This window comes from Onychostoma macrolepis, chromosome 23 (genome assembly GCF_012432095.1).
Source record: "Onychostoma macrolepis isolate SWU-2019 chromosome 23, ASM1243209v1, whole genome shotgun sequence".
Classification (NCBI taxonomy): domain Eukaryota; kingdom Metazoa; phylum Chordata; class Actinopteri; order Cypriniformes; family Cyprinidae; genus Onychostoma; species Onychostoma macrolepis.
In genome coordinates this window covers 4,608,911-4,621,590 of record NC_081177.1, presented here as the reverse complement: position 1 = coordinate 4,621,590, position 12,680 = coordinate 4,608,911, and the positions used below count along the sequence as shown (strand labels likewise).

At 34.5% G+C, this 12,680-nt stretch overlaps 1 protein-coding gene across 1 annotated transcript; it reads left to right on the top strand.

The window, feature by feature from the left end:
• Positions 1–1,895: 1,895 nt before the first annotated feature.
• On the top strand, positions 1,896–11,325 carry LOC131531500 (specifically androgen-regulated gene protein). Its single transcript, XM_058762294.1, has 4 exons — positions 1,896–1,970; positions 6,821–6,991; positions 8,154–8,340; positions 8,420–11,325. The coding sequence occupies exons 2-4, from the start codon at positions 6,887–6,889 to the stop codon at positions 9,940–9,942; spliced, it is 1,815 nt and encodes a 604-aa protein (XP_058618277.1). The 5' UTR covers positions 1,896–1,970; positions 6,821–6,886; the 3' UTR covers positions 9,943–11,325.
• The last annotated feature ends 1,355 nt before the right edge of the window (positions 11,326–12,680 follow it).

The window sequence follows — 12,680 nt, the reverse complement described above, 5'->3', positions numbered from 1 at the left end:
TGAGCAACAGTCCAGTTCTTTTTCTCCACAGCCCAGGTAAGATGCTTCTGACGTTGTCTCTGGTTCAGAAGTGGCTTGGTAGCCCTTTTCCTGAAGACGCCTGAGCGTGGTGACTCTTGATGCACTGACTCCAGCTTCAGTTCTCTCCTTGTGAAGCTCTCACAAGTGTTTGAATCGGCTTTGCTTGACTGTATTCTCAAGCTTGCGGTCATCCCTGTTGCTTGTGCACCTTTTCCTACCCAAATTCTTCCTTCCAGTCAACTTTGCATTTAATATGCTTTGATAAAGCACTCTGTAAACAGCCACACCTTTCAGTAATGACCTTCTGTGACTTACCCTCTTTGTGGAGGGTGTCAATGTTCGTCTTCTGGATCATTGCCAAGTCAGCAGTCTTCCCCATTATTGTGGTTTCAAAGAACAAGAGATACCCATAATTTATACTGTAGGGATGGTCATTTATTCAAACTCAAATGCAAATATTCTAATATTTTGAGATACTGATTTTTGACTTTCATGAGCTATAAGCTCTAATCATCAAAATTAAAAGAAATAAACATTTGAAATATATCAGTCTGTGTGTAATGAATGAATATAATATACAAGTTTCACTTTTTGAATGAAATTAGTGAAATAAATAAACTTTTTAATGATATTCTAATTATATGACAAGCACCTGTATAATGATAAGATTAAACACTCAATTTTCTCAATTTTCAGTTAAAGGCATTTCATTATTGAATTCAGAGATGTCATTGTCTAGCTCAGTTTAGTTTAAATAGTATCTGTGCAACTAAATCGACGATAATCGCTAGAAATGAAGTGTCCCCAACTGAGCAAGCCAGAGGCGACAGCGGCAAGGAACCAAAACTCCCTCTGAGACAGAATGGAGAAAAAAACCTTGAGAGAAACCAGGCTCAGTCGGGGGGCCAGTTCTCCTCTGACCAGACGAAACCTGCAGTTCAATTCCAACCGCAGCCATGTCAGATTGTGTAAAGGGCTTATCTTATCATTATTTGAAGTTTTTCAAAACATTTTTTGTTTTGTTTTTTGCTTGTTAATCGAGTTTGAATTTGAATGAGCAGTTCTAGCCGCTCTAAATGACTCACTCAGTTGAATCGGTTTGTCTGTTCCTGTTGAACGTTCATGTGAGCTAACTGGTTTACTGCTAACTAGTGAAACACTTTAATATGACGAGCCGCACCTTAAATACCCCTGCTAAAAAAAACAAAACAATAGAAGCCCAATAGAAACATCACAGAAATTCTAATGGTTTCCATTAAAATACCATTATAAACCATTAGCTTTTTCCAGTAAAACCATTACAAAATTCCTTTTTGTAGTGTGTTTTGGGCATTTTTCCAATAGGATTTAACATCCCACCAATAAAATCGTTCATGTTGTGAACGGCCCTTTACTTGCTTTTCATTTCTCAATACTTATTAAGGTGAATCTTAGATTTATATGTTTACTTATCATGTTTTTATATCACCAGTGGAAGTTTTGTTTAGAAAAGATGGTTTCTACTCTATTGTAAAGTCAAAATAGCCTACTGAATATAATATAGCTGGCATACGATCACTTTAAGATTAGATACGTTTTTTTATTTTCGCTATGACAGCTGGACGTTATTAGTTGAGTAAACATGAAACGTGATGAGGTTATGTGACAACAATGTATGTTTAGTATTGTGGCATTCTGCATATTGTTTTACATATTGTTATAAGCCTACATACTGTTATATATAGTTTCTACTGTGCAGCAAGCTAATATTTCATTCTGAACTGCAGTGTTTACTGTAATCTGATGATTATAGTCTGTCTCCGGCGTTCAGCCAATCAGCTGCGGCTCTGTGTGTAACGCATGCTCTGATTGGCTGAGAGCGCTGCGCTGGTGAAGAAACTCACACGCTCTGTGTGTTAGTTTAGAACTGAGAGTCCCGCAGGTGAGCGACTGCAATTCCTGACGAACAGGTAAGACTTTATCTGCCTTTTGATGGATCTTTGACGCGATTTTCAGACTCTTGTAACGACATTATGTTTCATACGCGTTAATAATCACATAATAAGGCTGAAATCGTAAAGTCAACAGATTATTGTAGTGTAAATGTAGGTAACAGGTTTCCTGTACAGTAAGTAGTAGTATTTCGTGTCTGCTATCATGGCAGGAGCCTGTGTGACAGATGTTAAATCCCTCCTCTTCACATACCCTTTAAAGACGATGTTATTTTTATGCATAATGTGTTCGTTACTTTTCAAAATTAAATGTAGAATTTAACTGAATTCAGTCATTTAACTGGCCAGTATATATATATATATATATATATATATATATATATATATATATATATATATATATATTTTTTTTTTTTTTTTTTAAATATTGTTTACAAATAACAAATTAATATTGAAATTACTACTAAATAATTGATTTGCAAGAAATTACAAAATTTACTTGTATACTTGTGTGTGTGTGTGTGTGTGTGTGTGTATATATACATACACACATATATATATATATATATATATATATATATATATATATATATATATACATATATACACTTGCTGGAAAGCAATTGCATATGGTGCAAAACATTCTTCTAGGATTATCAGAAGTCATTTTTGCAGTATATGTTTAATTAGTTTGATGAAGTTGAAAGCATGTTTTTTGTGGTTTTATTTAGTGTTCAGTGTTCAGTGCACTTGACACCTAAACAGCCGAGGGCTGGTCATAAATCCTTCATGGGCGAATTGTTCAGATATGAATGATGTATAGAGTGTATTGAATTATTCAAACAGAGAGGTTTGCTGCTTTAATGTGTACTTTGCAGATGGATGTGGACTATGTGTGTTTATTCTCTGTAAATGATTTGCCAGGAGCAGCAGATGACTGGCCTTCATGTCACAGGCCAAATAGTCTACATTTTTGTCACATTATGCTTGATGACCTTTGTTTAACTAGTGCAGTTGTCTGTGGCGATGGTCAATTATACCGGTCAGCATCATTAAACTAAAATATATGAGCACAGAATGCTGCTATTGTCCAATGCGAATAGATTATTCCAGAGAGCAGTGTGATATAAAGTTAGAAAATATTTTCCGTACACCTTGAATATTCTGAATGTACATGTTAATCTTTTTCAAACATGTTTATTTTGGTACAAAGTATTTCTTCCAAGTATCTTGATCATTGTTCAGAAATTAAATCAGAAATAGAAAACTCATTATCACAAGTAATGCAAGTAAAACGTTTTTGACCTCATCATCCTTTAATCAATTTCACATTCTCTGGCATATTTTTCAATAAATAAATGTAAACAAATGTGGAAATTTGGTGGTTCTACTTAAAAATACATAATTCATAAAACACAAAAATATCAAGTAATTGAAATGAGGGTTATTGTAGTTAACTAAACCCACAAATAAAACCACAAAACAATTTAAGTTACTTTAGTTCATCTCATTATCAAAGCAACATTTCTCATTTTCATTTTGTTTATATTGATGTACTAAAATAACTAAAACTGACACTAAAAAATGATTACATCATAGACATATTTTAAAAAGGAAAGAATGAAAAAAAAGACAAAAACAACAAAATTACTAAAATACTAATTCAAAATTATACTAAAATAACCCTGATTGAAATTGTAATTGTTTAATATATACTGGAAACAAAGAAACAAATTATTAATACAATTATTTAACATTTCATGAATAAAAAATAATAAAGAAATAGTATATCAAATAGTATGAATGAATTTCTTTGTATTCTTATGTTCATTTTATGTTATCGTTGAACTTTAATCAGTTTCACATTCTCCGGCGTATCTCATCCACATCACAAGCTGATGCTGACGTTACATTTGCTTGTTTTTTTTTTTTTTTTTTATGATGATCAAATATCAAGCTTTCAATTAAATGAAACAAAAGCAGATATCTGGTGGCTTCACTTTGACATTGATGTCCTGGTTCCTATTCTAGGTCTATTTTAAGCCACCACTCCCTCGAATAAACAGAAAACATGAAGACATTCATTTTATGAAAACAATAGCATGTGTGGGCTCAAGGGCAAGAGCAACGATACACCGTAGAACCTGATTGCTATTTCAAAGCTTCATTGAGCTCAGTTGCACATCAGATCTGATTTCACCTGCTTGCATTCTAGTCATAGTCAAACCACCCTGAAGCCAAAAGGCGAAGTGATTTCGTTAATACTGCATGAATCCAGTGAGCAGCTGGAATCTGCAGCAGATCCATCAGGCGCAGTTGCATTCCTGGGCAGACGCAGCTTTTCTAGGTGTTGGCCGAAGCCATCGCCTTCTTCGTTGCGTTGTTTCTCTCACAGAGTCACGGAGAGGTGTGTGTTTGTAATTACCTCACCTCAGCGAGGCACAGCACCTGAAATATGCTGAATGACTTGAAAACTTTGGCGCTAACAATGGCTGGCATTCACACTTGTTCACATTTCTCCAGGCAGTACTGTCGTCTGTGTTTTTCTGACTCTCTCGATATGTTCATTTTGTTTTTACATGTGGGCTCTGTTGTAGATTGACTAGGGGGACGTTCACATATTTTTACCATTTAAAAGTTTGGGGTCAGATTTTCCTTTTTTAAAAGAAAGCAATTAATACTTTTATTCAGCAAGGACACATTGAATTGATCAAAATGGGCATTTATGATGATTTATTTATGATTATTATGGTTTCTGTTTCAAATAAATGAAGCATCATAACTTTTTTCGGTATTGATGATAATCAGAAATGTTTCTTGAGCTGCAAATCAGCATATTAGAATGATTTCTGAAGGATCACGTGACACTGAAGAGTAATGATGCTGAAAATACAGATTTTATCAAAGAAAACAATTACATTTTAAAATTTATTAAAATAGAAAACAGTTATTTTAAATTGTAAAACTATTTCATAATACAGTTTTTACTGCATTTTTGATCAAATAAATGCAGCCTTGGTGAGCAGAAGAGACTTTTTTAAAAAATACCAAAAATGTATTATATTTTTATTATTGGTCTTTGTAAAAGTTCAGTAGACAAATTTGAATATTGTAATGCATTATGTTTAAAAAAAAAAAATTAATTCATAAAAAAATATATATATATATATATTACATAAAATAATTCATGATTAATTAAAAATACTTTAACCCAAACTTTGTCATGCAGTATGTATTTTTGTGTTATGTAATTATTTTTAAATATATATTTTTTTAAAGTTGATTGATTGAAGGTGTGCTATTTATGATGTATTTTTTGATTATATAATTCTTTTTAAATTTAGTTTTAATTTTTAAAAATGGTTGGTTGAAATTGCTAAATTGTATGTATATCCATTTTGTTCACCAAGATCTTAGCAAAGCACCTGCGATTCCCTAAAATGCTTCTAGGTTTCATTTGGTGATTATTTCACCCATAGATTAAATTCAGCTTTAGATTTCACCTTCAGCAGTTTCATTCTGAAATCAAACATTTTTCATCAATAATATCAGTAATCTGGGCACATTGTGCTCTCTGGGCGTAGGCTTTGAACTCTTTCATTTGGTGTGCTTTTATTTTGATTTGCTCATCTCAACAGGTGTGTCAGACATGCTTATATTCTTTCATGTCACACTGAGCTTGTGTAAAGGGTGGATGCAGATATTTACTGAACGTCTAGTCATCTGTGCTTAGACATTCATTGATGAACTAATCGATTTGCAGCCTGTGCAAACCAACATTTTGCATGCAAAAAGTGCAAATCATTGTGAGGGTCACCAAAAATGGGTCACGGGTCTGTCCTGATGGGTCATGGCCAGCAGGGACAAACAATGCTGCAAATCTGGTTAGCAAAGAAATAGGCTTCCCACATCTGATCCCAAAAGCTGTGTGTATTTTGTGATTTAAATTAATCCATTATTCAGTAGAGTCTATTAAATTTATATAGATGCAAACCAGGGTTATTATAGTTAACTAAAATGAAACTAATATTACAACTTTTTATAAATGTTTTAATTAAAAAATTATATTTTGTTACTTTCAGAAATGAAATAAAATACATTTACTGAATTATTTTATGATTTTATTTCAGCTAGGCTACATTTCTTATTTTAATTTAGTTTAATTTGATATATAAATAACTAAAACTGAAAGAAAAAAAATTATATGGACATATTAAAAAAAGGAAATAAATGAATAATGTAATAAGATAACCCGAATGAAGAAAAAAAAACCTCAGATATACTTAAAATTCATGTAAACTAATAAAAATTATACAAAAAAACAAAACAAAATTACTACAACTTTAAAAATAAAACAAATTCAAAATTTTAATAAAAACTGTAGCATCTCAATGATACTGATGCAAACATAGGGTCATCTCCAAAAACCATGAACAAAACTGTGCAAAATGAACCTTTACTTGACCCAGACTACTTTTAGTTTGTTGGCTTCTGAGTCTGTGCTAAACTCATATCTCATACATATCTGAACAGTGTGGCGTCAACAGTGTGACTTCAGTCATTTTTACCAAGATTATCATGATAGAGATGTTATCAGATGGGGAATACCGTTGTACTTTGAAATACACCATGCTATGATTAGCATATTCGTATAGTATATGAAACTAAGTTCTTCAAACTAAATCATCACGGTAGTGTCCAAAATACCATGTCCATCATATATTATCTGATCAAAGATCATATATATATATATATATATATATATATATATATTTATTTTATTTTATTTTATTTTAATTTTTTTAATTATTATTGTTGTTGCTTAATCTGGTTATTTGGTTATTTATGTTTATATATATATATTATAGGTCCTCTATTTTCCATCATTAAATAAGCTCCTTAAAGACCTGCACCAGTAACTCCTCCAATGTGCAATGCCAAAAAGTGACACCTGGCCCGGGGGCGTTTCCACTGAATCAGTGTCTGGGATGGACAGTGCAGGAAGCTGTGATAGTGTTCTCAGCATCAACTCTGGATTTGTGAGTATGACGCCATTCATTCATTTCCCAGAACATTAAAGGAACAGTGCACCCAAAACAAACACCGATTCACCATGTAATTACAAACCTGCTATTGCGGGTTTTTTTTTTTTTCATGGAACATGAGGAAATCTTTAAGAAGATTTTTTCCATGCAAAGACAGTTCATAGTTATCCTATCTGTTAAGCTCCAAAAACATTAGAAAAGTATCATAAAAATACTGCATTGTGTTTGGGCTTGATACAAGATTAAGTAAAATTTTCACTTTTGGGTGAACCATTCCTTTATCCAACATTCGATTTTTCAAACTCTTCTCTTTATGGAGTTAAAAAAAAATATATATATTTTTTTAATCAGTACTGCTTAAAAGAGGAACAAGGAAACATGGTGGGATTTTTATCTTCTATAAAAATACATCATAAATTACACACTTTCAATCTATCAACTTTAAAACGTTTTTATTTTATTAAATTAAATAATTAAAAATAATTACATAACAAAAATACATCATATATAACCAATTTTGGGTTAAAGTATTTTTAATCGATTATGAATTATTTTACATTACATTTTTGTTGGAATGTTTTCTTTTTATTATTGAATGAATTTTAAGTATATCAAAGTTTTTTTAGAGCACAATGCATTGCAATATTCAAGTACATTTGTCTAATGAATGTTTACAAACACCAATGATAAAATTACACTAGATTTGTATTTCTGCTCACCAAGGCTGCATTTATTTGATTAAAAATGCAGTAAAAACAGCAATATTGTGAAATATTATTACTTTAAAACGGCTGTTTGAAAACGTAATTTATTCCTGTGATCAAATCTGAATTTTCAGCATCATTACTCCAGTCTTCAGTGTCACATGATCCTTCAGAAATCATTCTAATATGTTGATTTGCTGCTCAAGAAACATTTCTGATTATTATCAATGCTGAAAACAGTTGTGCTGCTCTATATTTTTGTGGAAACTTTGATAAAGCACATTTTTAATGATTCTTTAATGAATGTAAAGTTTAAAACAGCAGCATTTATGTGAAACTGCAATATTTTATGGGGTTATAAATGTCTTTGTCATGTTTTATCAATTTAATTCAACTTTGCTGAATAAAAGTATCGATTTATTTTAAAAAGCACACTTTTCTTTGTGTGATAGAGTGATGATAGTCTGGAGCACCTTTCCGCTGAGGAGAGAGCCTGTCTCATGTTCCTGGAGGAAACCATTGAGTCTCTGGAGGTAGAAGATGACAGCGGTTTGTCTAACGATGAGCCTGATCGCACATCTAATGGCCCGAAAGGAAAAACTGCTCAGCGGACGTCCATCTACCAGAACAGATCTGAGGGTAAGCAAGTAACAGAATACATGAAAGCACCTTTAAAGATGGTCTGTGTGAGTAATGGCTCATAAATGTTCTCCTTCAGAGCTATCAGCCCACGAGGATCCAAACAAAGTGATTGGAAGAGATCACAAACCATCTCCGAAGTACCTTGTGCCAACTCCATTACTCCTTGCCAGTGGGAATGCCAAGATAGTCAGCAAACCAATAGAAATGTCTCCCAAAGAAGCACCTGTGGCTTTTATTGATGCACCTGATGGGTTTAGATCAAGCCCTGACCTTCAACAACCTAGACGGACAGTTCCAGAAGAAGTTACTTCAAAAGTAGCAACTTCCAAACCAAGCACTGGACAATCAATTGATGTGGTGGACTTGCCACCAACTTTCATACCCAAACCTCCAGTTAAAACAAGCTTGCCAAGTGACTCGAAAGCCAAAGATGGTGCACCTAAGAGTTTGGGTGTCAAGTCTCAGCCGAAGCAGGAGAAAGTTTCCTCAGAGGTGCCGCTGGAGTTCATTCCTCCACCCTCAGACTTCATGGATGAACCAGCGGAGAAGATAAGCCTCGCTTATTCGCCGACACCTCCGGTTTACGACGAGCCACCAGAATGGATTCCCGAACTCCCCAAAATGGAGCCCGGTGAATCCATCAAGCCAACGAAGATGACCAAATCAGACTCAGAATGTACATCAAGCGAGCCATTATCCCACAATGTGATTGAAAACCTACGCAAAAAGGCCTCCTTGAAGAAAGCACCTCACTTGACGCCGTTAATGGTTGCGCAACAGTCGGTGGCGGACAACCCGATGACGCCTTCGCCATCTTCAGAACACAGTCCTGCTGCGCTGAAAGAGTACGGTGATCCCAAAAGCCCACCGGCAGTGGCGCCCAAACCCAAGAAGCTCCCATCGAATATCATCCTCAAAAGCCACAAGGACCCAGGGACCACGCATTCATTACTTCCTCAAACCGAACGTGCTCAGATGGATCCACAAAAAATCCGAATGGAGGCTTTGAAAAAATTAGGCCTGCTGAAGAACGAAGAGACTGATACAGGGCACAGCGTGTCTCCTTCTCCTTCTCATTCGCCAACGTTCAAAGCTAAAACTCGTCCTCAGTCATTTTGTAACCCAACAGAACCCGTTCAGGAGCCATCCATACTTTCCAAAAGCCCCGTACCAGATGACGTGCATCTACTAGCAGACACAGTAAAGCACCAAGATGAAAAAAGGCAGGAAGATTTGCTTAAAAAGCAACTGACAAGATCCTACGAGATCAAAACGGCGTCTCTGGAGCGCACCAGGTCTCGAACGGCCGCTGACCCTGCGCTACAGATGACAAACCCTGAAAGGACCCAAGTTGAGTTGTCGCCAGGTCAGTTACGAAAGAGCAGAGCTCGACCTCCTTCTGCAGGGAGCGCAAAGGACTTTGGCATTGGCCATCAGGTTGAAGATGCAACCAAATCGCTCCAAGCTGCTGCAGTTCAGCCAGGAAACGACGGGCAAAAGTTGCCTCGCTCCGGAATAAGCGTGATGATCTCTCCGCACGGTAAAAATGGAGAGAACCGAAGGGAAGCCTTGAAGAAACTGGGATTACTGAGGGACTAATGGATGGTGCTACTGGCCTTTCAATTTATTCTGGAACATTAGCATTGAAAGGACGAATGCTGATAATATGGACTTTAACATCGTTTGTGATGCTTTTGGTTTCGGCTTGGTGGTCGATTTGCATCTTTAGGTACCTGCTTAATTAAGTAATAGACACAACGTGATATATGCACTTTCTTCTAAATTGTTTTGGTAAGGCTACTTGCATTTTCTGCTCTATTATCACTCACTGAGACAGTGTTGGGCGTGACACATTGCAAGTATCTCAAGTTACGTAATCAGATTATTTTTTTCATGTAACTAGTAAAGTAACAAATTACTTTTAAAGTTACAAAGAATATCTGAGTTACTTTTTCAAATAAGCAAAAGTTACTTTGATTTCCCATTTATTCACTGATACCTCTCCTGTCTCCATGTTGAGAGAAATTGGGAGAAAGTTGCTGAGACACATTCCTCAGCCCAAGGCTTATTCATTTCACTTTTGCTGTTGACAGTTGACAAAAATAACTAATGCATTAATGTATTACTTTCAACAGAAAGTACCTAAATAATGCAATTAGTTACTCTTTTGTGGAGTAATGCCATATTGTAATGCATTACTTTTAAAAGTAACTTTCCCCAACACTGCTGAGATGACACGAAGTTATCATGCTATTCTTCTGGAATGATCATTTATTAGCAAAATATCCCACCATTTGCTTATTTTATCTTGCTTTACACTTTCATAGTGTTGCAGTATAGTACCATGGTATTTTAACTGCTCCACATGACTATAATATATGCATCCTTGTTTTTGAATCCCTGACCGTAAATGGCATTTTCATTTTGAGAGTTATTTTCGTATAATATATTTTGGTATATTTAGAAAACAAATTTTGCCATATGGCTAACAAAGCTCTGTTTTTGCTGGACAAACAAGTTTTTTTTTTCTTTTTCAGTGTTGATTTGAAGACGTTTTCAAATTGATCCCAATAAAGTAGACGTAGCCTAAGAAAAGAAAATGTAAATGGATAATATTTTTCCATATCTTTAAGATAATTATGGTTTCCAGATCACTTTCACTTTTTGCGCAATGTAAAATGTAATGTTGCAGTATTTTCCTCAGGAAAAAAAGAGAAAGAAACAAGATTCCCACAAGGTGAATATTTCGTTAGCCTATTATAGATTCAGATGATATGTTGGCTCAAATCTCATCTCATTTCACATTTCTTTATTAAAAAGTGCAATTTCCATGATTTTAATGACTTATGAATAAAATAGGCTTATTCTTGTAAAATAACATGCTCTGCAGAAATATTAACACATGCCTGTAAATAAATTCATGTATTTATGAGGGATTCTTAATAAAGATTTGGACTACACTGAGGAGTTCAATCATCTAGATTTTGGAGAAGTTCTGTGAATATAATTCAAAATAAATTGATGTAAGCGGTTGGAAAATAGTATCTTGTTTGTATCCGTGAAACATTTTGAGTCAGAGTTCATTGTCCTAGTGTGTGACGCACGAATAGCGATCCATGTTTTTCTTGTCAACAGAGTCTTGCTGACTGAGGTAACATTCTGAGAGTTCCTTTCATAACATCAGCTGCTTCTATCAGACGAAGCGGGACCTCGTCCAACCTGATCTGAAGCAGCAGGGCTATGTGATCTGGGGTTAATGACCTGCTTTTCTTTGTCAGCAACCATTTGAGCCTGAAGCTGGGCTGATCAAGTTTTCAGCTCATTTACCTGCTTCTACAAGCGTAAGGATATCATTTATCATTTGAACAGGTGCAGGAGTTTGTATGCAGTTTGGCTTACAAAATATCATAACTACAATAGCACATCAAGGGCGATCAACAAATACTCAGAACAATACAGTACGATACAAAGCACTAAGGAACAAATTATAAAAGTTTAGAGTCGTCAAAAGTTATGTCAGGCTCTGGAATGACTGGACGTGCCTTTGAGAGTGAAAGCACGTCAGTAGAATTTGAATCCCATTTGACATGAGAACAGATAAAAACATACCTGAGATGTTTTGTGTGCTTGTGCTTTAACTAAGCCGAGAGACTAGATCTACTAGTGATGATTTAATTATTTATTAATTCACTCAAAGTTGTTATCGTTTAGCACAAGTTCTAATGTGATCATAGACGGCCATTAAAAAAAAAACTATTCTACTATCCTGAAAATAAACACACATGACTATAGCCTCTTAAACCTATGACGCCCTCTAGTGGAAATGTTTATTAAAATATTCATGTGCACAAAAAATATGGCTACTGGTTAAATTTTCATAAATGAACAAAACCAACATAGTTCTTGAACTTTTTGAAACTTAAATTTGTAATATTAATTAATTCGCTTTTTTTTTTTTTTTTTTATGTCAGAGTAAGTGTTTCTAGTTCCTAGTATGCTTTGTATGGGACTTGATCATCAGCATAACGTTTTTTGAGTAAACAAAAGATGTTAGACTTCAATGTTCAGTGTTGTTGGTGGTGACTTTATGTTGGTGTTTTTATCAAGGCTACATGAAAAACTAACATTTGGAGCTTTAATCAGTGAATTATATTGGATTGATATGTCACTACGTATACTCATATCACAGAATACATTTACTAAAAATTAAGTTGTATTTAGCTTGTTAAGATGCTAAGCTATTAATTACAGTAAGTAAAGAATTGTTTGAGATGATGATTGTATTGAGTTTAATTCAGTTAGGACAGAGCTGAAGTGTTTTCCTGTCTAATATGTTT

What these genes read in the sequence shown, in the direction of transcription:
- LOC131531500 (XM_058762294.1), top strand. Translation starts at nt 6,887, where the DNA reads ATGCCAAAAAGTGACACCTGGCCCGGGGGCGTTTCCACTGAATCAGTG. An exon ending in TCAGCATCAACTCTGGATTT is followed by an intron (nt 6,992 to 8,153) that starts GTGAGTATGACG and finishes TTTGTGTGATAG; the next exon opens with AGTGATGATAGTCTGGAGCA. An exon ending in CTACCAGAACAGATCTGAGG is followed by an intron (nt 8,341 to 8,419) that starts GTAAGCAAGTAA and finishes GTTCTCCTTCAG; the next exon opens with AGCTATCAGCCCACGAGGAT.